The following is a 26610-nucleotide window of genomic DNA, read 5'->3' as shown; positions in this document are numbered from 1 at the left end:
CTAAAAGATTTCCCTGTGCTATACAGTAGGTTCTTGTTAATCATCTATTTTATATGATAGTATGTATATGTTATTCTCATCCTCCCAATTCCCCCCTCCACTGTTTCTGGTGTGGTAACCATAAGATTGAACTTGAAATTTCTGAGTGTGTTTCTGTTTTGTAAATAAGGGTTTTTTGTATCATTTTTATTAGATTCCATATATAAGTGATAGCATATGATACTTGTGTTTCTGTGTCTGATTTTCTTCATTCAGTATGATAATCTCTGTGTCTATCCATGTTGCTGCAAATGGCATTATTTCATTCTCTTTTATGGCTGAATAATATTCCAGTGTGTGTGTGTGTGTGTGTGTGTGTGTGTGTGTGTACACATATACCACATCTTCTTTATCCATTCCTCTATCGATGCACATTTGGGTTGCTTCCATGTATTGGCTGTTGTAAATAATGATGCAGTGAACATTGGGGTGCATGTGTCTTTTCAAATTACGGAGTTCTGTGGATTTATGCCGAGGAATGGAATTGCTAGATCGTATGGACGTCCATATTTAGTTTCTTAAGAAAATTCTATACTGTCCTCGTTAGTGGTTGTAAGCAATTTACATTCCACCAGCAGAATAGAAGGGATCCCTTTTCTCCGCACCCTCTCCAGCATTTATTGTTTGTAGATTTTTTGATGACGGCCATTCTAACTGTTGTGAGGAGATACCTCATTGTTGATTTGATTTGCATTTCTCTAATAATTAGTGATGTTGAGCATCTTTTTATGTGCTTTTTGGCCATTTGTGTGTCTTCTTTGGGAAAATGTCTATTTAGGTCTTCTACCCATTTTTTGATTGGGGTTTTTAATTTTGATTTTGAGCTGCAGGAGGTGTTCATATATTTTGGAGATTAATGCCTTGTGAGTTGCTTCATTTGCAAATATTTTCCTCCATTCTGTTCATTGTCTTTTCATTTTTTAATGGTTTCTGTTATTTTCATTTTTGTTTTTATTACTCTAAGAGGTGAATCTGAGATGATATTGCTGTAGTTTATATCAGAGTGTTCTGCCTATGTTTTCCTCTAAGAGTTTTATAGTGTCTGGTCTTATATTTAGTTCTTTAATCCATTTTGAGTTTTTTTGTGTGTATGATATTAGGGAGTGTCCTAATTTCATTCTTTTACATGTAGCTATCCAGTTTTCCCAGTACCACTTATTGAAGACACTGTATTTTCTCCATTGCATATTCTTGCCTCCTTGGTTGTAGATTAGTTGACTATAGGTGTGTGGATTTATTTCTGCAGTTTCTATCCTGTACCACTGATCTATATTTCTGTTTTTGTGCCAGTACCAAACTGTTTTGATAACTGTAGCTTGTAGTGTAGTTTGAAGACAGGGAGCCTGATTCCTCCAGCACCATTTATCTTTCTCAGGATTGCATTGACTATTGAGGTCCTTTGTGTTTCCATATAAATTTAAATTTTTTCTTGTGCTAGTTCTGTGAAAAATGCCATTTGGAATTTGATAGAGATTTTGTTGAATCTGTGGTTTGCCTGGGGTAGTATAGTCATTTTGAGAAGATTGGTTCTTCTGATCCAAACACATGGTATATATCTTTCCATCTGTTTGTCTCATCTTTGATATTTTTTATCAGAGTCTTATAGTTTTCAGAACACAGGTCTTCTGTTTCTTATTTATTTGTTTGTTTATTTTGCTTTTATAGGGCCACACCCACAGTATATAGAAGTTTCTAGGCTAGGGGTCAAATTGGAGCTGCAGCTGCTGGCCTACACCACAGCCATGGAAATGCAGGATCCGAACTGCATCTGTAATATACACACAGCTCACAGCAGTGCTGGATCCTTGACCCCCTGAGCAAGGCCAGGGGTCAAACCTGCATCCTTATGGATACTAGTTGGGTTGATTAGCACTGAGCCATGACAGGCACTCCCAGGTCTTCTGTCTCTTTTTTTTTTTTGTCTTTTTGATATTTCTTGGGCCGCTCCCGCAGCATATGGAGGTTCCCAGGCTAGGGATCTAATCGGAGCTGTAGCCACCGGCCTACGCCAGAGCCACAGCAACGCAGGATCCGAGCCACGTCTGCAACCTACACCACAGCTCACGGTAACACCGGATCGTTAACCCACTGAGCAAGGGCAGGGACCAAACCCACAACCTCATGGTTCCTAGTCGGATTCGTCAACCACTGCGCCACGACGGGAACTCCTAGGTCTTCTGTCTCTTTAGGTAGGTGTATTCCTAGATATTTTATTCTTTTTGATGCGATGTCAAATGGGATGTTTTTAAAAATTTCCACTCATTGTTAGTGCATGGAAAGGTGAGAGACTTCCATATATTAATTTGGAATTTTACCAAATTCATTGATGAGCTCTAGTAGTTTTGTGATAGCATTTTAAGGATTTTTCTATGTATAGTGTCATGTCATCTGCAAACAATGACAGTTTTACTTCTTTTCCAATCTGGATTCCTTTTCTTTCTTTTTTTTTTTTTGAGTTTGATTTTTATTTTTTTCCATTATAGTTGATTTACAGTGTTCTGTCCTTTTTATTTCTTTTTCTCCTCTGATTGCTATGTCTAGGACTTCTAAAACTATGATGAGTATAAGTGGGGAAAGTGGCCATCCTTGTCTTGTTCCTGATCTTAGCAGAAATTTTCAGCTTTTCACCACTGAGAATGATGTTAGCTGATATAGTTATTTAATCCCATTTATCATGGGCCAAGTAGTGACCAGGAGCTACTTAGAAATATAGAGAATAACCAAATAACCTCAGAATTGCATCTTAGCACAATAATCTTCAATTCTACCTGTTATGTATATGTTTATATTTATATAATTTGTTTAGAGCCACACCCATGGCACATGGAAGTTTCCAGGCTAAGGGTCAAATTGGGGCTGTAGCCACCAGCCCGCCTACACCACAGCCACAGCAACACCAGATCCCAGCTGCGTCTGCAACCTACACCACAGCTCACGGCAACACTGGATCCTTATCCCACTGAGCGAGGCCAGGGATGGAACCCACATCCTCATGCTTACTAGTCAGGCTTGTTACCACTGAGCCACGATGGGAATTCCTAACCTGTTCTTTAAAACTTAGGTTTGTGATTTTAAAATTAAAACGGAAAATGCAAGTGTTGCTCTAGCCAAGTTGTGAACACAAAGGAAAAATTCTTGAAGCAAATTAAATGTGTTGCTTCAGTGAACACATGAATTATAAGAAAGCAGAACAGTGTGCCTGGTCGCCCAGTGGCTCTGATGGAGATGGACAGCAGGATTATGGTTATTGTGCCTGCTGACGCAGCATTCATTCTGCAGCCCATGGATTCAGGAGGCATTTTGACTTTTTAAAATTATTATTTTAAAAATGTATTTAAACTTTTATTTCGTTTCTACTTAATTATTTTTTATTATTAAGTCTTACTATTTAAGAAACACATTTTCAAAGACTGTAGCTGCCATAGATAAGTGATTCCTCTCATGGATTTGGGCAAAGTAAGTTGAAAACTCTCTGGAAAGGTTTCACCTTTCTAGATGCCATGAAGGACACTTGTGACTCATGTGGAAAGGTCAAAATATCAGTATATGTAGGAGCCTGACGAAATTGGTCCCACTCCTCATGGATGACTTTGAGTTGGGGGGATTCACGACTTGATTAGAGTAAGCAACTACCCAGTGCGGCAGAGGTGGAAAGAAGACTAGAACTAGAAGTGGATCCTGAAGATGGGACCGAATGGCTACATCTCAGGATAAGACTTCCCAGGGGAGGTGTTGCTTCCTGTGATGAGCCAAGAAAGTGGCTTTTTGAGATGGAATCTACTCCTGGCAAAGATGCTGTCAAGATTGTTGAAATGACATCAAAGGATTTAGAATATTACATAAGCTTCCTTGATAAAGCAGCACCAGGATTCGAGAGGATTGACTCCAATTGTAGAAGAAGCTCTACTGTGGGTGAAATGCTATCAAACAGCAGTTCATGTGCAGCAGACTTCATTGTCCGACTTTAAGAAATTGCCACAGCCACCCCAGCCTTCAGCAGTCACCATCCTGACTAGTCAGGAGCTATCAGTGTCAAGACAAGATCCTCCACCAGAGAAAAGATTGTGACTCATTGAAGGCTCAGTGTAGGTTACCATTTTTTAGCAATAAAGTATTTTTAGTTAAGATATGGCATTTTTTTTCAGACATAATGGTATTGCATATTTAGTACACTACAATGTAGTATAAACATCACTTTTATATGCAAATGGGAAATGAAATAATTCATAATTCATGTTATTGGTCTATTTGCTTAATTGCGGTAGTCTGGAACTGAACCTGCAGTATCTCCAAGGTATGCCTGTATATGAAACATGTCTAAAATGAGTAGGCACACTGAATGATTTTGTCAAGTCATTTTAGTTGTATTTACTTAGTTCATGTTACATTTATAAAATGTACCCCCCCCTTGTTTTTAACTCTAGGATGATGATTTGAATGAAACTCTTAAGTCACTCTATAACCACCCAGTACCAAAGGCAAACAGCCCTGTCAATTTGAGCGTGGTAAGTATCCAGTCACTGATATTTTGAATCATGGCAGGTCCCTGTTTAGGAACACCTGCATCTTTGAGAAACTGCGACTTCACCTGTGCTCCCAGGAAGGCTTTGGAGCCAGTACTAACATTAGTGTGTGGAATATTGAGGCTTTCTGATTCACTTTAACTGTCATAACTTGATGTTAGATGTGTATTTTGGTAGTTGTTAAATCACAGATTTGATTTTTTTTTTTTGTCTTTTTGCCATTTCTTGGGCTGCTCCCTCGGCATATGGAGGTTCCCAGGCCGGGGGTCCAATCGGAGCTGCAGCCGTCAGCCTACGCCAGAGTCACAGCAACTCGGGATCCAAGCTGCATCTTCAACCTACACCACAGCTCACGGCAACGCTGGATCCTTAACCCACTGAGCAAGGCCAGGGATTGAACCCGCAAACTCATGGTTCCAGTCTGATTCGTTAACCACTGCACCATGACGGGAACTCCTAAATCACAGATTTTTATTTTTGTTACACCTTAAAAGTAACCAAATCTGTGAGAATATTTTGATTATGAGGAATATTGATTTGCAGGCGAAATCTATTCAGAATCAGGAAATACACAGCCACCTCTCTCATACATGAAATTCCAAATGCCTCTCATACAATGAAAACAGCACATAGTAAGTATTGAAAATAGAGAATATAGCCAACTCTATGATAAAAATTCTTGGTGAAAAATCTCCTCTTTTCCCCATACTTCAATACATCTTTTAGTAAAATCACCAAACTCTGGAAATGTGATGGAAGTTTATCAAAGCAGTAAGTTTATCATAGCCCATGGTGGGGTAGATTATTTGCTATTGAAACTTTTAATGAACTGTTCCATCTATAAGTAAAATCATACTCGTATTTTTGGGAGGTTCTGTAAGTGCTCAAAACTAATAGTTACAAAATATGCATATTTTCATGAGTTTTCTTCATTAATTTAGCCTACCAAGTAGAATGTTAAAATTTACATATGTTGACTTTGTTTCTTCCAAAACAATTATAAACTACCCTAATTAAGGAAGAAAAATATATAATGATGCAAGAGAGGAGTTCCCACCATGGCTCAGTGGGTTAAGAACCTGACTTGTATCCACAAAGATGCAGGTTCGATCCCTGGCCTCTCTCAGTGGGTTAAAAATCTGCCCTTGCCGTGATCAGTGCTATAGGTTGCATGTGGCTCGGATCCAGTGTTGCTGTTGTGTAGGCCTGCAGCTGTAGCACTGATTCGACCCCTAGCCCGGGAACTTCCATATGCCACAAGTGCAGCCCTAAAAAAAAAAAAAAAAAAGGATGCAAGCGAAACTGAAGAAAAAGCAGTTGAAATACTTGTATTGGCATCAACAGGTCTTTTGCTTTTTGCAGGATAAGGACATTTGTTCGCCTTCCATTCTTTGGTAATAACTTTCTTCTTATTTAAAACCCCTGTAAACTTTGTGATTGTGGCATTCTCCTACCGGCCTTGGTTCTTTCTATTGTAGGGTCAGCCCCCCTTGCAGGTGCTCTGCACTTCAGTTCAGATGAGGATCTAAATCTAGATGAAGATCTAGAACCTCCCCTTCCAGTCCTTTACATCAAAGGCTGTCAGACGAAACTTCCTTAAGCGTTCATCAGAAAGTTCCCTGATGAAAACCTTTAAGAGTTCCCCATTTTCTGTAGAATTTGTCCGGACTTCTGGCCTTTCAGGACCAGTCTCTCTTTACCCTCAGTCCAACTTTTCGTTTTTCTGTCTTGCTTTTTCCCCATCTGAATGGATTCTGCGCCCTGGTCATGTCGTTCTGCTCATCTTCTCGAGTGAGCATCGTGCCTTCTCAGTTGTACACCTTCCTGCTTTACCCGGGCCTCTTCATAGACTGCCCTGGTCTAGAACTGGCTCTCTGCACCTCCATCAAAAGTTCTCGTCAGAACAGCACACAGTGTTCTCATGGCCTCGGCACCTTGTCTGTCTGCATCCTCTCTTGTTGCTCAGTATCGGAGCGGCAGTGTGCAGGAGCCATCTAGGGATCCGGGGCGGGAAAGCCAGGCTCATCTGGAGTTTTAACCCAGAGGTGGGAGTCCTGTGCAGATGTAGACATGGGAATAACTGAGCTATTTGAAGGACAGAATGTAGAGGACGGAGCAGAGGGCACAAGCTGTTGCCCAGGTCGTCTGTACGGAAGCAGGGAGCAGACGCAGAGAGAACAGTTAAGGAGACACTTGACCTCGTAGTCCCCGAAGCCACAAGATTCCAGGTTTCTATTTGGCCGGAATGAAGCAGAAAGAAAGGGAAAATGCCCAGAAAGGAAGAGAAGCTCTGGGTTTTCTGAAAATAAGTGTTTTGCTTTGAAAGGGTTGTACTTATAAATTGATTCTAACACTTCGTTAAAGGGTTAGGGAAATACACTGCAGGTGCCACGATACTAGAGGCAGCTATTATAGAGGGTTCCTGAGAAATAAAAATGTATTCGCTAAGGTTGACGTCATGCTTGTTCCAGAGTGTGTAAATATCTTACAAAATACACTTCAGAAATACTGGATATTGAAATCCTTTACCTTTATTAATAAGAACTGTAAATCTAAGATGTCTAGACCTCTTAATAACCTGAAAACTAGATGATTTTTCTTTAAATCACAGCCACTAAGTATGTGATATGAGGCAAAAATTTAATCTCTTTTGATATTCCCTTTTCTTTCTCCATTTGAGAAATCGAGTCAGTTTTTGAGAAAAATGTTTGGGGAGTTATGTGAAATGATATGGTTACAAATACTATGAAAATTTGTTTGAATGTTAGTTGTTGGTAAATGGAAGTTTTGTTTGATATAGAAATTTTTATTGTATCTGAAATAATCTTGTAAAGGAATTGAGTAACCGTGTTGTGTTTCTTTGTATGATAGTTGTTTTTATAATTTAAGCCTTACGTGTAAGTTTTTGAATCTTTAGTCTATGGTAGGTTTCAAATCTTGTTCACTTACTTTTTTTTTTTTTTTTTTGCTTTTTAGGGCTGCACCTGTGGCATATGGAAGTTCCCAGGCTAGGGGTCAAATCAGAGCTACAACTGCCAGCCCACACCACACCACAGCCACAGCCACGTGGGATCCGAGCGGTGTCTGCAACCTGCAGCACAGGTCACGGCAATGCCGGATCCTTAACCCACTGAGCGAGGCCAGGGATTGAGCCCATATCCTCCTGGATACTAATTGGATTTGTTTCCACTGTGCCACAACGGGAACTCCCTTGATCACTTATTCTTAATATAGTATCTTAGGTCTTGGTAAATTCAGCTGGTTGATAAACCTTTATATACTTAGTAATTTCATGTGACTTCAACAGCAGATTATAAAGCCAGCACTGTGCTATTACTGAGTGGCAAACTGGGGTGAAAACCCATGTCTTCAACCACTAGTATGGTTTTAGGTCCGTGATGCCAGATTAGAACTGATGGTCATAGGAGTTTTTGTTCCTTCACAAGTAGAAAAGAAATTTTTGTTTGTCTGTTTGCAGAATTTCCATTAGAAAAATACGACAAGTCTTGAGAAACTACTGTGATTTTCTCAGTTTCATATCTCATGAATGTTTTAGCACATGAGTTTTTTCTGACTTGACATTATAACCTTTAGAATATCACAGAGATTTTATGAAATGTCAATATCTAATGTAAATGCTTATTTTGAAATGGTATTTCAAAATCATTAAATATCCACAGAATTCTCTACTCTCAGTCAGGAAGAAAGTACTTCAAGATTTTACTCTCATAAAATTAGCACATCAGCAGTTAAAACATTTTTAATTAATGTTCTTCAAATACTTTCAGTGGGTAACGTGACTCCTTGGGTTTGTCTCAGATACACAGCAAATTGTGTAAACTTCTCCCATGAAAGTAAAATATTCATTTTTTCTCTCATGTATTGTAAGAACCAAGAGATATTTATTGCCAGTGAGCAAGTTCTGAAAGATCAGCCCTCCCTGGCACGGGTGAGTTAAAAGGACATTGGCTTCTAAAAATCACTGTGAAATTGGGAAATTAATTACTTCTTTCACTACAGCTCTAAGATTCATTCTAGTCCTTTGGGAAATGGCATATTGGCTTCTTCTAAGGAAATCATTCAGGTTACTATTTTCTGTTTATACTCTCTTTTTAAAGCATAGCTCTGTGAAATAACAGCACGATTAAAAATCTGTCCACATAAACGTAGCTAATAGAGACAAATCCATGCATGTCCTCATTGCCGGTAGCGGTGATGTCAGCGTAAGGTCTGTCCCGTGTTTTGTCACAGGGTCTCAGGAGACCCTGTGGTTTTTCTCAGATTGTTCTTCTCCCTTGGAAAATTATACAGTCTCACTGTGTTGACTAGCCTTCTTCTGACTAGTTCAGCTGGGCTCAGTATTGGCTACAGGATTCCCCCCGCCACATACACTCTTTAAATAGGTCCTTATGTAAGATACTAAAATGATTTTGGAGCTTAATGTGAACAGAAAATGACATGATTTTGGGAATGGAGTTGAACTCTGATTGTGGGCGATAAAATTTGGAAACATGTGAAACATGAAGGTAGGCACCGTGTGCTTTTTGTATAAATTTGTCTACGAACTGTTGTATTGCTTTCAGTATTATGAAAGCTAAACTAATATTTGTTTAGTGGGTGTATAAAGATCATATTTTGGGATATTACTTAACTTTTAAGAAGCTTCAGATATTTAAAGATTATTTTTATTTCTGCTTTCTAAATAACATAGTGGCTGATATGTACAAGAGAAGTTTGTGATGACTTACCAGAGAAATTCAACAATCTTAATAGATTTTGATATATTCTTGGGCAGACAAACCTTTTTGTTCTAGACTTCCTAAACTAACTGTTAAAATCATCTGTCAATCAATCAATCAGTCTTCTGTCTGTCAGTAACATACTTCTTTTGTTTTAATAAACTTTTTCCAGGATTCTTATTTTAATTTTAAAATGAAATATTTTTAACCAGCACTTGACTTTTTGTATGAAGAAGTTTCTGTTAAATCTCATATAAACCTGCTCTCTCTTTTAAGAATCTCTTAAATTCAACAAATCCTGAGTGTCAGTCCTTGGTATTTATTTAGTTGTTTTATTAAAAAAATTTTAATCTCAAATGATATGAAATGCTACCAAATTGTAATTCTCTTTTTCTCAATGTGACTTGTTTCTGTTCATTAGCATTCCTACTTCATTGCCCCTGATGTAACTGGACTCCCAACAATACCCGAGAGTGTAAGTTTTCTTTTTTTATTCTACTCATGTTGTAAATTTTACTTGCTTTGGTCTCACTGTTTAATGATTTCTTCGTAGAGAAATAGATTACATTATACCTACCACAAACTGTGTTTGTGTGAAATAGTGAAAAAATAAAGAATAATGGTATTATCTCTTTTTCTTCTCTGTGTATCTGCTGCTTTACTTCCTTCTTAATACCCGGTTGTACATAAGGAAAATTATATTAGAAGAACTCTTTCTAGCCTTTGGTATGGTTGAGTGGGGTAGTATGTGGTCAGTTAGGTTCTGAGCTCTGGATTAGGTAGAAGAGGTGTTTCAGGAGGTGACTTCTGTTGGTATTGAAGTATTTTCACACGGCTGGTGACTTTAGTGAAATGCCCATAGTATTTTAGATTCCATGCATGTGTATATACACACATGTGTGAATGGATGTGTACATATATGTACATGTACACACATAGATATCCATTCGAGTCTTAGATGTTCTGGACTTGATCTTCTGATTTTTAAGTAGTACATAAGGCTTGAGGGATACACGGAATTATAAAATTGCCATATTTTGCATTTTCTTTAGTGTCCTGATTGTAGCCTTACTAGAAATACTTTCAGTGCTTAGTAGTTACTGCTACTATCTGTAGCAAAGTTTACAGGGATAAATAGAATTGACAGATATACTTCTGGATGCTGTTTGGGAAGGAAATATAAAATAGGCCCTTTCATATTTTTTTTTCAGCTTCGTTTTGGAAAGATAAAATGAATCAGTAAAAATCATTCAGAAGGAAAAGAAACATCAACTTCAGGAATATGTATTATTTTCCTCAGAACTTTCTTGTTCTTCCAGAATATTTTCTGAGTGTTTGGTTTTCTGAAAGCACATGGGTTATGAGGGCATAAATTTCTTAATATCCACCTGTCAGTGGCATTTGACAGTGGACCATGGAAACCCGAGGCCCCCTTCACAGGCCCTCCAGTCCCGTGGGCATGTGTGGGGGCCAGGTGCCCTGTTAGGTTTTCCTGGAGACTGACTCACCGTGCCTTGACTTGGGCAGCCCCGTCCAACACTCCAGGGTTGCTAATAGAAGTGAGAATCATTCCTGTCCACTCTCCCGCTATTTACTGTTCTTAAATTTACTCACAAACAGCTAAGAGCTTGATTTAACAAACTACCGTTTTGTTTTGTTTTGTTTTTTAATGGCTATGACTTTTAAAGTTTTAAAGAACCATCTTAAGGGAAAACTGCCGCTGAGAATATATATTTCTACATCTTCATGAAGATACTTGATTTCTAAAAAATCCTGTTTAGGGAAGAGAAAAAAAAAAAGAAAAGAAAAAGAAAAAAAAGCAAGGGCCTGCGCATAAGGCAGCGTTGTGTGTTGAGACGCAATTTCACATCCAGAAGTTATCTTTGAGATTGAAGGACAGCTATTAATGTTGAATGCCACAGACGTGACTTTGTGTTCTGACGAGTTGAAGTGGGGGGTGGGGTAGGCTTCAAGCAGAGAAAACAGGAAATGAATCTCTCCCCACCAAATTGAGCATCACTCACTAGTGTTACAAGTTCCATCTGGTAAGGGTTCCACCTTACAGAAGTGGAACAAGTGGATTTTGTGTTTTCTCTCTCAGCTAGAAGTCTGAGCCCTCTAGGTCATAGGTCATCTGGTACTAGGGTTCCAGTCTGTTGTCATCACTCACCCAGTCTCTCCATCACTTTGTTGCCTTCTGACGGGCTTTATGTTTGAGTGCAGAACATTTAAAATCAGTCAGAAGGCGAGCATCTAAAAGTGGAAGTTCAGTAGCCTACCCTAATTTGGTTCTCACGTGGGAAAACCATTTAAAGTGGGTCAAAGCAAGGAATCAGATTAAACTAACCCCCATTTTATTTGGTCATAGTGGTATAAAGCAGACCTCACATGTATATAAACAAGAGATCTTCCTAAATAAAGAACCAAAGATCTGCTTTGTAAGTCCGTCTCATCCTATGCTTGCCTTATACACAGTGTGTAGGATCAGGCAGTGCTGTTGCCCGCTGAGTGATGGACAAATGCAGAAACACTCAAATGTGTTGTCTGGAGCAGCAGTTCTCAAAGTTCAGTATGTGTAAGAACTACTTGCAGTACTTTCTTAGAAGACAGCCCCTGAGGCTGTCATCTGAAGATGACAATCCAGCAGGTCTAGGTCGGGGCCCAGGAAACTGGCTTCTTTTCCAGGTGCACGTGGAGAGAGGGTGGGAGACGTGTGATCCTCTGAGAACGTTTCCGAGAGGAGGACTGTGGTTCAGGAAATAATAGAGCGTTCCGTGCTTCTTTGCTTTGCGCGGCTGCAGAATAGCATGAAGTGTAATTGTGTTAATGAATACCGTTCTTAATCATCACCCCTTTGAACTTGAGGACGTGTGGTAGATGTATAAAACCTTTTCCCCTCCTCGTCGCCATGAGCTGGAGCTGACACCATTCTTTTCGCTCACACAGAGAAACCTCACGGAGTACTTTGTGGCCGTGGACGTGAGCAACATGCTGCAGCTCTACGCCAGCATGCTGCACGAGAGGCGCATCCTCATCACCTCCAGCAAACTGAGCACCGTGCGTACTTCCCACCCCACCCCCCGCCCCTGCCACCCCCAAGTAGGACGTATTGAGCATGTCACAAAAAGACCCATGAACCTCTGCAGGTTTAAAAATGTTCTGGGTGTGCTCGTAAGACAATATCTACACTCTTTTTTGATATATGGTTTTAATCTAGCTCTTGAAGGACAAAAGTCTGATTTATAGAAGGCCTTCGCTGGTGCATTAAGTCAGGTTAATTATTTTTTCTTATCAGAAGATGAGAGTTGTTTTTTTTTTTTTTCTTTTTAACTCTCCAGAGTTCATTTTAGTGCCTTCTCCCGTATAAAGAATTCTTAAGAGCTATTATGAGATCTTTATTATTCACTTGTGGCTTTTTCCATTGGAGCTACTTGAAAGAAATCAAGGGGCCCCGTGATAATAGCTGCTATCCTAACCTGGTAATAGGTAGATTCATCTTTGTTGCCAAGTACTGGTTTGGGAGTAGATTCTATAGTAGTTCTGATTTGGAGGAGCTCTTCAGGCTGATAATAACTTAAAAGTCAAAATAGCATTTTTCTAATCACAGGTTTTATGTCACTCACTAAAGTGTTCTTTTGGGAGGTTTTCATTACTGTGGTAAAGGCAGGCAGAATAGAAGGAGTTTTCTTGGGTTATAGAAAGATATTGAAAAAATACCTTCCTGGATTTCCTAATGATGTTTCTACCTTAAGCATTAAAATGTTAATGTTTTTGACTTAAAAATTTCAATGTAAATATAAATACAGTTTTGAGTAATGTATGAGATATTTATTTAAAAATGTCATTTAATATTTCATGGATTAACTTCCTCACAAGCTTGGCTAATGGATTAAGATAGTATTTTTATGTTTTATTCTCTGATAGTAGAAATACAAACCTTATTCTATATATAAAGTTTTGGTATTTCAGAGTCGAAAAAGCATCAGAATTTCTCCAGTATATCGATTTAGGATTTGACAATGAGAAAGGTACTTTCTTTCTTTCCTTTTTTTTTTTTTTAGGGCTACACCTGCGGTATATGGAGGTTCCCAGGCCAGGGGGTCTAATCGGAGCTGTAGGCACCAGCCTACACCACAGCCACAGCAACACCAGATCTGAATGTCTGCGACCTACACCACAGCTCACAGCAACGCTGGATCCTAGAAGGGTATTTTCAAAGAAAGGTTAAATGTCCACACCAAGGCCAAATAGCTAATTGGAGACAGGTAATGTCAAACTCTGTCTCTTAATTCTAATTGTGGGTTATTGGTGTTACTCTCCAATGGAGAAAAATATAATATTGAGATTTTGAAGTGTAATGCTGATATACCCACTTTTCCTGCCCCCCCATTGAAAATGTATTATTTTACTTATTGAAAACCACATTGTATGCATTTGAAGGAGCAAGTGTAGAGAAATGATGCAGTTCCAGCAGAGCATAAGTGCCAGTCAGTAAAGCTGCTCATTAGTTTCATTGTCTTAAAGTGATATTAAGACATTAAATCTGAATTACTTGGTACTTTTCATATATTTGCTTTTTGGCTGTTTTTAACTTGCCATTGAGGTAAAACCATCCGTATTTATGCACCCTCTTCTCTTTCTAGTTACCACTTTTTTCAGCATGATTTTTTTTCAAGATTATAAAGAAAGTTTCTATGTGGATATTGTCCTGAAGATTAAAACAGTTGTACAGACTGTCTTAGAGACCTATGAACTAAACTCCTATCAAGATTAATTCATGTACCATACTTATTACACACCTGCTATGTGCTTGGCACCTTCTAGGCTCCAAGGATTCATCAGTGAGCAAAGCAAAGTCCAGGCATGGGCATGTCCAGCTGATGAGTCAGATGAAGAAAGGAGCAAATAAATAGCTTTTATGTCCTACAGTGCTGAGGACCTGGGGGTCAGGGAGAAAGTGAGTGTGTGTGGAATAAAGAGGCAGGTGGGTCTCAGTTTTGTGTGAGGCGGTCAGGGAAGGCTTCTGATGAGGTCTGAACAAAGTGTGGGAGTGAGCTGTGTGAGTGACTGTCTGTGTAGGAAAACATCAGAAGTAAATCTGATGGAAAACAATGTGGAGGTTCCTCAAAAAATTAACAATAGAACTACCACACAGTCCATCTGTTGCACTCCTGGGCACTTATCCGAAGAGAAGAAAAACACTCTTTCAGAAAGATACACGTGCCCCATTGTTCACTGCAGCATTATTCACAACAGCCAAGATGTGGAAACAACCCGAGTGCCCATTAATAGATGAATGAATGAAGAAGCTGTGGCCTGGGTACAGTGGGATATACTCAGCCATAAAAAGGAATAACAGTGGGATATACTCAGCGTAAAAAGGAGTAATGTCTTTCCATTTGTAACAACATGGATGGACCTGGAGGGTATTGTGCTAAGTGAAGTAAGTCAGACCGAGAAAGTACCACATGATCTCACTTATATGTAGAGTCTAAGAAACAAAACAAACACAGCAAAGGAGACTCACAGATACAAACAGGTGGTTGCCGGAGGCGAGGGGTGGGAGGATGGGTGAAATTGATGAAGGGGGTTAAGAGGTCCAGAGTCCCAGTCATAACCTAAGTAAGTCACAGGAGCGTAATGCATAACTAGGGAATATAGTCAATAATATTGCAGTAACTTTCTATGGTGACACATGGTTATTAGACTTAATAGTGCTGATATGTCATAATGTATAAAAATCCTGAATCTCTGTATTGTACACCGGAAACTAATGTACTGTTTTAGGTCAGTTATACTTCAATTTAAAAAAGAAATATGAGTATATGTAAATATTTCATAAAGATTTTTTGGTACATACTGTAAAATATTGGTATTTCTCCTTGTAATTTATAAACACCTCTTAATGCCTAGGTAACTTCTCTTCCACTCAGTTTCTTCACATTTAAACTGGAAGCATGGGCGTAATACTAGCTTTAAACTCATTGGGTTGCTTTAAAGATTAAGAATCTGGGAGTTCTCGTCGTGGCGCAGTGGTTAACGAATCCGACTAGGAACCATGAGGTTGTGGATTTGATCCCTGGCCTTGATCAGTGGGTTAAGGATCCAGCGTTGCCGTGAGCTGTGGTGTAGGCTGCAGATGCGGATCAGATCCTGAGTTGCTGTGGCTGTGATGTAGGCTGGCAACTGTAACTCTGATTCGACCCCTAGCCTGGGAACCTTCATATGCTGCAGGTGCGGCCCCAAAAAGACAAAAAGACCAAAAAAAAAATATATAGAGTAAGAATATATATATACACAAATGTGTAAATACCCATACACATGTATGTGCACCCATACACATGTATGTGTACACGTGTATTAATACACATGTATATTAATGTATATATGAAATGCTTAGAATTTTATACGCAAAAGGTTAAATGATTATTACCTATAATTTTATATAGACTAGATCTGCAGTTTAAAAATTAACATGCCTACCCTTTAACTTTGAAAAGATAAATTATTTTAATAGAGGCTTATTAGCATTATTCAGGGAGTTGCTTCTTATATTTGAGGTTGGCTTCATACTAGTTGTTTATGAGGGTACCTGCAAACTTGGTGGTGATGTCACCTCTCAGTTAACAGCCTTGTTTTGGTTCACTCTCCGGGGCGGTCGGACTGATAAAGGCAACATAATTCAGCTTTGCTTTTGTGATCTCCTTACCCTTCTTCCGTGGGGGAGGCTGCTTTACTTGAATTTATCTTGCACACTTCACATACGTATGCTATAAATTCCAAGCATAGAAACGTTTAAGGTCAAAGACTAGTACCATAACATCAATTAGAAATAAATGATTTTTTAGAAAGAGTTTGGTGAAATCTCTGAAATGACCAAGGAAGGAATTGTTGAGATGTCAGTGAATGAATGGAGGTTCAGACTACTATCAGTGAAGCTTTTTTCCATTCTTATGGTACTTTATGTGCCATAAAGACTGGAATGTAGTTAAAATTAATGTAAGAAATTGGGTTTTACGTATTTGTCATTTTTAAAATCTATGGCCAAAATTTTAATTATTGGGGGAACACGTATAATTTATCTTCACATTCATAACTTTATTACAATTTTAGGAACTATGGATTTACTCTTTGATAGTCAGAATTTTACTAGTATCATATATGTATGTCAGCGTTATAGCTTGCTGGAGGTTTTACTGGTGATACACTGGTAGGTAATCAGCTTTCTTGAGGATTCCTTCCTCTAGGTACTACTTGTAGTTAAAATTATAATTTGTCATTATCTTTATAGCAATAAACCTTAAAGTAAGAAAATTAGTTGTGAGATATGTTAGCAAAAGTATCAAGAGTATTGTTACGTTCTAAAAACTGTAATGGATCCTTCCTCCTTCACCTACCATGTAATTTGTTCAGACCCACTATTATATTTTTATGTTTTGAGTTGAATGAATTGGGCCGTAACCAGATTTGTGATTATTCCACTGGCGTATCCCTCTCAAGCTCACCCGCAAGGGTTCCTGTTAGTCCTGAACAGGAACGTGGATTCTGTACGTGCTGTAGGCAGGCCCTGGATGTATAAGGCCCCGGCGAGCTCGGATGGACCAGCAGAATGTCACTCCAGCATCTCATGTATTCAAGGCAGAGGAATAAATCATGATATTACAAGGGCGTATCAGTTGACTTATTGCTGTTTTGTGACCAGAGGTAGGGAAAGATAGCTGTTTAAAGTTGTGTTGTCGGCTCTAAATCAGTCAGGCATTGCAGCCTTGTCCTGTGCCTCTGTGATTGTATCTCCCGACACCTGCTCTAACTAGTCAGCTGGGGCCAGGCGTTTTGTCTCCAGCACCTGGCTGGCGGGTGTCTGACAGGAGCTCTCTCGTCATCCTGTCAGTGATGTGTTAACTAGAGTGTATCTTTGTGGCCTGCAGAAGCAGGTACAAGAGAGGCTTCCCTTTAGAGCAGATGTCTTCAGTGTTAGCTCCTGTTTTGGCCAGTGTTTCGTTGGTAAAATATCACTCTCTTAGAGGCTGTAAGCACATTAGTTACAGAGATTGCATCGGGTGGTCCATGTCCTTCCTGGAGTATTGAGAGCAAGCAGTATGCTCTGAGTGCTGGAATTGTGTTAATAAACGGAAGTTTCTTCCTTGGTTATCGTCGCCCCCCAGGCCTTTAAGCATATGCTTTTCTCTCCTCCTCTCATTAATTTCATCAGGGGCATTTGCAAAAAGAAATCTCGTGATCCCTGGAAACGTCAGCTATTAAAATGTAGATTTCAGAGGTTTAGTTAGATTGAAGGGAAATCCAGAGAATGTTCACCTCTCCATCTGGCTTTTATGTATTCCTGACTCGTCTCTTCATGGTGCCACCTGTATCTGCATTTAATCTGAAGCCTGCAGCTCAGAGGATCTTTCGGGAGATTAAGAACTGAACAGTCAGTGAGAGCACAAAGATCGCCCAGGTCTGCTCCGTTGTTAAGGTTATTGAGGTGTATTCTTTCCCCTTATGTTTTTAAAGCTGCAGCAGCGTGGTACAGTTAAACATGATTATCCGGACCTCTCAGGAAGAGATATTCTAGGAATAGTTTCTAAAGTTTTAATTCTTCCCAAAGCCCATAGCAACCAATTATGTCAGCTGAAGCTGCACATAATAAGTCTACTTCCAAGTGTATTGTTTGACATGGATGCTGCTCTTCTGAACAGTGCATTTTCATCTCCTGCTAAGTGAATGTGACTGGCTGTGGAATCGGACTGTTGAGGTCATGACACTTTGTTGGAAGAAGTGTATGCAGAAAGCTTCTCAGACAAGGAAACTGGAAGTGCTTGTATCTTCTAGCTCTTGGGGTGATAAGAGCTCTGTTTTTCATAGAAACCAACACATAAAGTTTAGAACCATAGGTTTGTATGTGAGTGTGTGTGTGTACAGCATACTTAATCTTTTACATGTTGGACGTCAGAGGGAAACGTTTTTCAAACAAATTTTTCACTAATTATGGAATGAAATACGGAGTGATCATCTGATACTGAAAATGCCAGGGTAGACAGCATCTCTTTAACAAGTGAAAATGTGTCTCTTTGTCCCTTTGACACTTGTCTCTTTAAATGATAATGATAATAATGATGACAGGTTTCTTTATAAATTCTGAAATTAAAAGTTAGAGAATAGTTTCCATGTAAGCCTTTGTCTTTAAAAAAAAAAAAAAGGAGAAGATTTGTGTTCAGCTGTTTTCTACTCCAGAATTGTAATTAAAAAAAAAAAATCTCTGCCAAAATTGTAATTCCTTGGAGACAGTTATCAATGCATCTTAAAATTCTTCCAGCTTCCTGAGTGTCTGTTCCTATCTTAACTCAGTTCCTATGTTCAGTCTGTATAGCAACTCGGTTTGGCATCTTTTGGCCTTCATAAAGGCTTAAGTAGAAAACATACTGCTTTCTTCCCGCAAAAAGTGGCCCTTATTTTTTGGCTCATTCATTGACTCTTTCTTCACTTACGGACCAGCTGAGTCCTTCCACACGGTGTGGTACGTACAGGAGAGATAATGAGGTCACAGCCTTTGTATCAGTCCGAGTCCCATCAGGAGAGAGAAACAACAGTCATTTGAACAGTAAAAGCTTAATATAAAGAATGCAAAACTATAACTTGGAATTGGCATGCCAGGGATGGGCTACTAGGCAGTGAGGGGAACTGTCAGGAGTGTAGGTGTAGCCACCATGAAGCAGCCGCCAGCCTTGGGGCTGTGCCACCCAGGGCCCTGCAGAGAGGGCGCAGTCATGGCTCCCGGTGCCTGGGAAGCTGCCGTGGGGCTGCACTGGCAGGATTTGCTGGAAAGCTGCCCATGGAGAGACGCCATCCCTTCACACCTCCTGGGAGGCCCCGTTAGGGGAGCCGGAAAGCGGTTCACAGAGACATGAGTGCTGGGCACACTGCTGGGAGGCTCCCCTGAAAAGCCAGCCGAGAGGGTGGTGCCATGTGGGGTTGCCAACCGACCGTGGTGCCCTCACCGCCGGGTGCAGGAAGGGCCTTCTGTGCAGGAGCCACTCCTGGAGAGGCTGTGAGGCCGCGGGGCCAGAGCCATCCCTGCGTGTGGGGGCCAGGGACCCTGGCCCCTGGCACCTGCAGAGGCAGCCACTGTGCTGCAGGACGGGCCCTGGGTGGCCAGCCCTGCCGCCGAGGGAGTCACTGGAGCTGGGAAGCCAGACCCTTACTTCCTGAAGTGTCTCTTCATTGTCCTCTCCAGACAGAGCTTAACACCATGGCAGCTGTTAAAAGGAAAAAAATGTCTAAAGGGTATAGATTTATTTCCACAGGTCAGGCAGAGTGGGGTGAAGTTGGAGCTGAGAGGCAGTAAATTGGTAACAGGTTCAGTCCACCCCGCGGCTGCTCAGCGTCCATGTACCTTCTCCACTCATGTCACTCCTGTCCAGCAGCCCGACAGAGCCGTCTGTCTGCCCGAGAAGATGGAGCCGTCCTGCTTACGAGTGTAGATATTTCACCCTTAAGTGTAACCGAAGTGTAACCGTGAGAGGGTCAGCCCCCCCACCTCCACCCCTGGACCCCTGGTCCCCTGTGTTCTGGCCGTGGGAGAAGCAGCGCCATAAAACTGTTTCTGACTCCCTGCACCGTGTGAAGCAGAATCCCACCCTTTAAGGCTACTGTTTCCCAGCTGGCACCACAGCCAAACCTTCGGTAAAAGCCCTTCCACCTTCCAGTGAAGCCCCTGCTTCCAGGTTCTGAGAATAGGTGAGAATGGTCAAGTGCAAGGACTTGAGCCTGTTGCTTTACTTTGCTCTTCAATGACTACCTTGGTGAGATTCAGTGCTTTACGAAATGCATGCTGACAGATGTGTTGTTGAATGAGTCTGCTGATGGGGGTCCCAGCAGAAGGAGTTTGGGCAGAGAAGATAGTTCTTATCTAGAATATTTATTTCAGTGAGGCTGGACCCAGTCAAGCCTCCTCCTTGATGGAAGAGCTTGAGCATAATCAGCCTGCCCCCAGGTAGCTTAGCTGATAGCCATGGCCGCCTGGAGGAGCCGCCGGGTATTACTGCCAGGTACCACTGCCCACTGTCTCCTGCAGGGGTCAGGCCCTGGAGATGCACAGGCCCTGCCTCAGAGCACACGGAACCAGGAAGCCAGAATCCCTGCTTCCTGCAAGGCGGGTCCAGTGGCCTCCACTGACAGAGCTCCCTTTGTCCTCCACCTGGTAGAAGAAAGAGTATCCCTGGGGCCCAGATCCATTTTCACAGATAGGAAGCAAACCATGAATTTGGGGCTGAGGCAGTAAATTGAGGGCACAGCTTCCATGCATCCGATAATTCATTGTAATGTACTAAGTGATAACATAGTGTTATGGAAAGAGTAAAAAAAAAAAAAAAAGTTAACGACTTGAGTAGAAAAACGGGGCCTTTATCTTGGAGATACCTGACATTGGTAGAGTTTGCCAAACATAGAATATAAGGGTATTTATTCATTTGTGTATTGATAAAAATTATTTTCAAGATACTGGGCGTTTCAAAGTTATTTCTGATTCTCTAGAATCATAAATATAAATAAAACAAGAAAGTATGTAGTGTCAGTCAGGGCCAGTCCATGTGACCAGAACTCTGATGTGGGAAACGGAGGAGGGAGGGTGGTGGGTTAGGGAGTTGACCCCAAATCACACCCGGTTCTTGAAAGGACTAGGAAGGGAGAGGGAGGGAGAGAGAGAAAGTCATGCTACTCTCTAGGTGAAAATCTAGGTGGAGAGATAAGCAGTGGCCAGATTGTGAAGAATCCTGTTTGCCAAGTTCAGGGGTTTGCATTTTATCCAGCAGATCAAGGGCAACGTGATATGACCAGTTTTGTTTGGGGAAGATGACGCATTATATTTGGGGTGCTTAAAGAAAAAATGGAATAGGGAAATGCAGATAAGCCTCTACTTAAAAGGCCGTTGCGGCTATTACAGTGAGAAGGCTGCCTCCTGAACTGGACAGTGGCCATGGAAGATAGATGACTCTGGCCTTTAGAAACATGGGTGATAAGGGCATGTCTGTTGGATGAAGAGTCTGCCTGAGAGGAGGTGGAGTAGAGGGAGGAGTTTAGAATGAAACCCCAAAGGACAGATATGCACCAGGTTTTGCTTATTAGTATATGATACCTGCTGGGTAGGTCCAAGATGCGGCTCAGATCCCGTGTTGCTGTGGCTGTGGTGTAGGCCGGCAGCTGTACCTCTGATTGGACCCCTAGCCTGGGACCCTCCATATGTCACGGGTGCGGCCCTAGAAAAGACAAATTAATTAATTAATTAAATACAATTAGAGATTTATGTTTTAGTCCTGACTAACCTGAAAAACTAGATGACTTCATTTAAGCCACTTTTTTTTTCTTTTATTCTGAAGTTTATTGCATAAAAAGTAAAAGAATTGAGCAAGAACAATCTCTAAGGTTCTTCCTGTTAAATGTGATGATTCTTTCAGAGTACTGTTTCTTCTCAAATAATTGCCTAATTCTTTCAGTTTAGTTTTAATATAATTCACATGCTTATCCTAACTTAGAGTCCTCTAGAACCCAGGGTGTAGATGTCGGTGTGGAGAGAAGCTGGAGTGTGAACTAGGAAGCAGGAAGTTCAGTGATGGGAAGCGTCTATAGGGAAGGACGTGTGTTTGGAGGCCCTGGCATTTGTGTGCAACCTGACAGCCACAGAAGTTCAGAGCCAAGGCCAGGCTGGCGTGACAGTCACAGTCACCCATAGAGGCTGAGTGTGGGCTCCTTGGGCAGAGACTTTTCGTCTGTGTTCACTGTTCTGCCCCAGCACTGGTAGTGACCCCTGACAACGTGCTTGGTGTCCCACTTACTGGTGTGTGATCTTGGGCAGTAGGTTTAGCTTTGCCTCATTTTCCTCATCTGTCAAATGAATGACTGAGTACATGAAAGCAGCAAGCAAGTGAGAAAAAAATCAGAATTATTTGGCCAGGAAAAGCTAAGAAACCAGTGATTTGGGTGTGATGCAGAGAGCTCAGGGTGAATTTTTAATAATAAAGTAGCAGAATTTACCATCCTAAGAGGATGAAGAAATAGAATGAAATAAAAAATAATATTGCAATGTAAAAAAAAATTGCAAAAGAAAAGTGTACTAGGAAATTACTATTTCTCTAAACATTTCTTTACAGCTGTCACTTATTTCAAGTGTTAGAATTTTGCTCTAGTGAGAAAGTTTTGTGGTTGGGATAACTTTGCTCTTTGAGATACCCTGCTGCTGCCTTTTTCGGCCTATACTTTTAAATGTGAATATAAACTAAGGTGTTTACACTGATGGTTTCTTTATGCTTTCCACTGAAAAATTTTTCTCTCTCCATGAGGAATTTTTCACATTCCCATCTGCAGCAGTTTTTTTTTTTTTTTTGTATACCTGTAGCTATTTATAGTGATTAAATTTCTGAACTAAATATTGATTCAGTTAGAAATCAAATGAAGTCTCTAATCAATATTTCCTGGATTTTGTGCATAAATATATTCTTAGGGACAGAAATCTCCCCCATTTGTATGGAACTCTGTAGTTGATGGCAGTAGGGCTTCTCCCTGAAAATGAGGCACAGTCTGGCCAAGAGGAACAGAGACTAGGATGATGGACGTGGCGCTGTCAGGACAGATTTCTCCTTGTAAAGCGTGTGAATTAGAATCCTGCTGTTTTCCGCTGTGGTCATCACACTGGATGGCTCATTTTTTTTTTGTCTTCTCCTTGGAAATCTGATAATGTAGTTTTTCTTTTTTTCCCCCCTCAAAATACGTCTACTTAATTGCTTAAAACATTGCTTAGTTTCACTAGGAGGCTGATTTCCTTTAATAAATCTATACCTTAAGAATAAGGTGTGAGATTTCCTATCACAAAGGGAAAGAGCTTTGGTTTGGCTTCTATCTAAATATATTTGCAGATGCAAATTGAGATAATGACTTGCAGATTTTTTTTGTCTTTTTTTTCTAGGGCCGAATCATGGCATATGGAGGTTCCCAGGCTAGAGGTCTAATCAGAGCTGTAGCTGCCAGCCTCCGCCACAGCCACAGCAACTCGGGATCTGATCCGCATCTGCAACCTACACCACAGCTCATAGCAACACCGGATTCTTAACCCACTGAGCAAGGCTAGGGATTGAACCCGCAACCTCATGGTTCCTAGTCGGATTCATTAACCACTGAGCCACGACGGAAACTCCAGACCTGTAGAATTTTTTATCAGTTATCTCTGTTCTGTTGTTTTTCTGCTGAAGTTGCAGGCTGATGCCTGAGACAAGTTTTGTAAATTGCATCTCTATCATAAACTGAATTTTTCTTTGTCAGTTCCAAGACTCATAGTCCCACTGTGTAATTAGAATAACATATTTTCAGCTGGTATATATTATTCAAAGCCCTGTAGTGATGGGAATTTTGAATCTTTCTGGATATCACAAGATGAACACAGTGGTGATTGTGCTGTGGAGCCTGCTGGGGTCAGTATCCAGGCTTTGCCGCTCGCTAGTAGTGAGATCTTAGGCAGTTGGGTTTAACTTTGCTTCAGTGTTCTGATGTGTAAAACAGGAGTAATGATAATAGTACCTATTTCATAGTAGGATTAAATCCGAGGATACCAAGTGCCAAGAATTGTGCCTGGCATAGAGTTAATATCATATAAACATTAGCTATTGACACCCTCGTCTGTGAGAGGACTCCGTCAGGCCTGTGGCTGGGACCAGAAGTCCCAGGTACATTTATTCCACACCGGAGTTCTCTGTACTCCACTTTTGTGGTCAGGCTTCACTGTCTGATTTCACAGGCCTCAGTACTTCTCTCGTTCACCTGGTTTCCAATGGACTTATTTTACCGTTGTATGGAAAATAAATATCCCAGTGATTTTATTTTGCATTCATCAGTACTTTGGGACTGTATCAGTTCAATATATTGAGTATGTTTTATGAAATTGTATGTGCACTGAAATATTCCTGTGCCATTTAACAAAGATTATAAGGCTTTTTTCTTAAACTTTCATTCGGTACATTATGTTTCTTCGCTTGGTATATTTCCTCCATGTTCAATGAGAGGAGTGTGTTATTCCTTCCGTGTCAAGGATGTAATGCCAGGGATGTGTTCTAACCCAAGCACCGAATCCCCTTCTCCCCCGTCCTCTGCTCTCATGAAGAACAATCCTGATGTCAGAGGTGCAGCTACAGGGGGTTAGAGGAGCCCCATCACGGACCAGAGAATCCTGTTAATTCGAATCCAAAGGAAAATGATCGTCATTTCCCTTTAAACGTCAAGATTCACTGTCATAATAACCTGAAAATAAGAAGATTCTTCTTACTTGGCTTAATAAATTGATCTCGTTTCTTATTTTCATTGAAGTGTATTTGATTTATAATATTAAGCTAGTTTCAAGTGTACAACATAGTGATTCAGTATTTTTATAGATTCTTTTTGATCTCATTTTCCTATGGTAGGTCATTTTCCCCCCCTCTGCCCAGCAACACATGGAAGTTTCCGGACCAGGGATCCAACCCACACCACAGCAGCGACCAGAGCTGCTGCAGTGACAATGCCAGATGCTTAACCCAGTGTGCCACTTTTATCTTCCTTATGGTGCTTTATTCTGCAAACCAAACTTCTACTAAACTATGTCATTGATTTTGCGTAATTTGTATAGTTCTGGACCGGTTCCAGATGAATAATAGCTTGTTGTGCCAGCCAGCACTCCCTTCAGAGGTGTGGCCAGAACTCCCCCAGAATGAAATCTGGGTCTCAGCCATGTCCCAGGAGGCTCTCCAGCTCCCACCCTGCTTGCCTCTCTGACCACACCTCTGGCTGTCCTCCCATTTACTCTGGTCTAATCTGCGGCCTCCCTACTGTTCTGTGAGGGCGCCAAACATGTTCCCAAGCTCAGGGCTTCTGAACGTGCTGCCTCATCTGCCTGGAACGCTCTTGTCCCAAGTCCCCAGTGGTTGGCCCCCTCATTTCAGTCTGGTCTCCGTGCAGATGTGGCCACATCAGAGTTTGTCCCTAGTCCTCCTGCCTAAAGTAGCCGCTCTGTCATCTCTCTCCTCTTACGTGGCTTTCGTTTTCTCCATAGAATTTACCTCTCACCGACTTAATGTGTATTTTACTGTTTATTGTTTGCTCTCCCCACTGACGTGGAACTTCGTGAAAAGGGACTTGGTCTGTTCTGTTCTGTATCCGTGTGGCTTGGCAGAGATTTTTGATGGCACATTGCAGGTACTCCAAAAGTGTGTTGAATTAAGCAAGTATGGTCCATCCTTCCAAGTGTACAGCCCTTTACGGCTTTTGGAGATTATCATTAGATCTATTTTGAAGGTGGAGCTGAATTATAGTCCTGTTAAGATGTTCTGTCAACCACCCGTATGGAAAAAAATAACTTACTGAAAAGGTAAAATGATAGAATTGGTCTGATCTAAGGGTAACGAACGTTAGATCTCTCAGAGGCAATGTTTACAGATCCTCTAGCATACATTTCTTATTTTAAAGGTTAGGAAACTAAGATGTGGTTCTATTTGCAGACTTCGAGAGTCACACAGCCTCTAAGTGGCAGCGCCCTAACTTTGAATGCAGTGGACTTTGGTGGTGTCACCTTACGCACCTTACGAAATACATACTAGTAAATGTATTTTTTCCTAGTTGTTTTCTTTCTTTTTTTTTTTTTTTTTACGTACAGCTTTACTGTCTCCTCTCCAAAGTCTATGCTGTGATAGTATTTTCTGTTTCTAAAACCACATATTTATTATATGCGCTTAGGCGGGTCTGAGGGATCGCCTTTGGTATGTTTCTGCCTTCTTTGCAAATCTCTACTTACACATCTCATAGTTCACAGAATCAATATTCTCAAGAGAAATTCCTTAGAGTTCTACCTAACCCTGACACTTTTATTACTTTAAATAATTCACTCTAGCTGCTTAGGCCGGCAACTGTGGTGGGGCGGGGGTAGTGTATTTATCTCTCCCTGTCACCCATCCCCTGTACCTAACAAGTTGCCAGATCCTGCAGAGCTTCCTTCTTTCTTGGTAGATCAGGGTTAGACGAGATGCCCCTCCTTCAGATGTTGGCCTTTGTAGAAAGTTTGTGACTTTGCTTCTCATTGCAGAAATCATCCTCTAAGAAACAAGTCAGATTCATCAGATGATAATTGTGTCCGATGAGCGAGAAATCCATAACCTCAAGATGACTGTTAAGGGCACAGGGGACGTATCCGAAGCATTTAATAGGGTGCTTTGGACGTCGGGTGTGCCCAGTAAAATAAGCTGCCATTATTATTATCCCTCATTTTGAGAATGTATCTTCCCTCCTGTTACACTGTT

The 26610-nt window shown here is 40.8% G+C and overlaps 1 protein-coding gene across 2 annotated transcripts in view; it reads left to right on the top strand.

Moving 5' to 3' along the window:
- The window catches only part of DENND1B (DENN domain containing 1B), a 245761-nt gene that overhangs the window by 116684 nt on the left and 102467 nt on the right, over nucleotides 1-26610 (top strand). Inside the window, exons 7-10 of one of the 2 annotated variants that reach the window (XM_047755320.1) lie at nucleotides 4464-4544; nucleotides 8452-8511; nucleotides 9723-9776; nucleotides 12248-12358. In XM_047755320.1, coding sequence (XP_047611276.1) covers nucleotides 4464-4544; nucleotides 8452-8511; nucleotides 9723-9776; nucleotides 12248-12358 — 306 coding nt within the window. The remainder of the gene's footprint in view (nucleotides 1-4463; nucleotides 4545-8451; nucleotides 8512-9722; nucleotides 9777-12247; nucleotides 12359-26610) is intronic. The other variant, XM_047755321.1, reaches the window with a different exon arrangement.

Source organism: Phacochoerus africanus, chromosome 12, assembly GCF_016906955.1.
Source record: "Phacochoerus africanus isolate WHEZ1 chromosome 12, ROS_Pafr_v1, whole genome shotgun sequence".
Taxonomy (NCBI): Eukaryota; Metazoa; Chordata; class Mammalia; order Artiodactyla; family Suidae; genus Phacochoerus; species Phacochoerus africanus.
The sequence above is the reverse complement of the archived record's forward strand: the minus strand, read 5'-3'. Positions and strand labels throughout refer to the sequence as shown.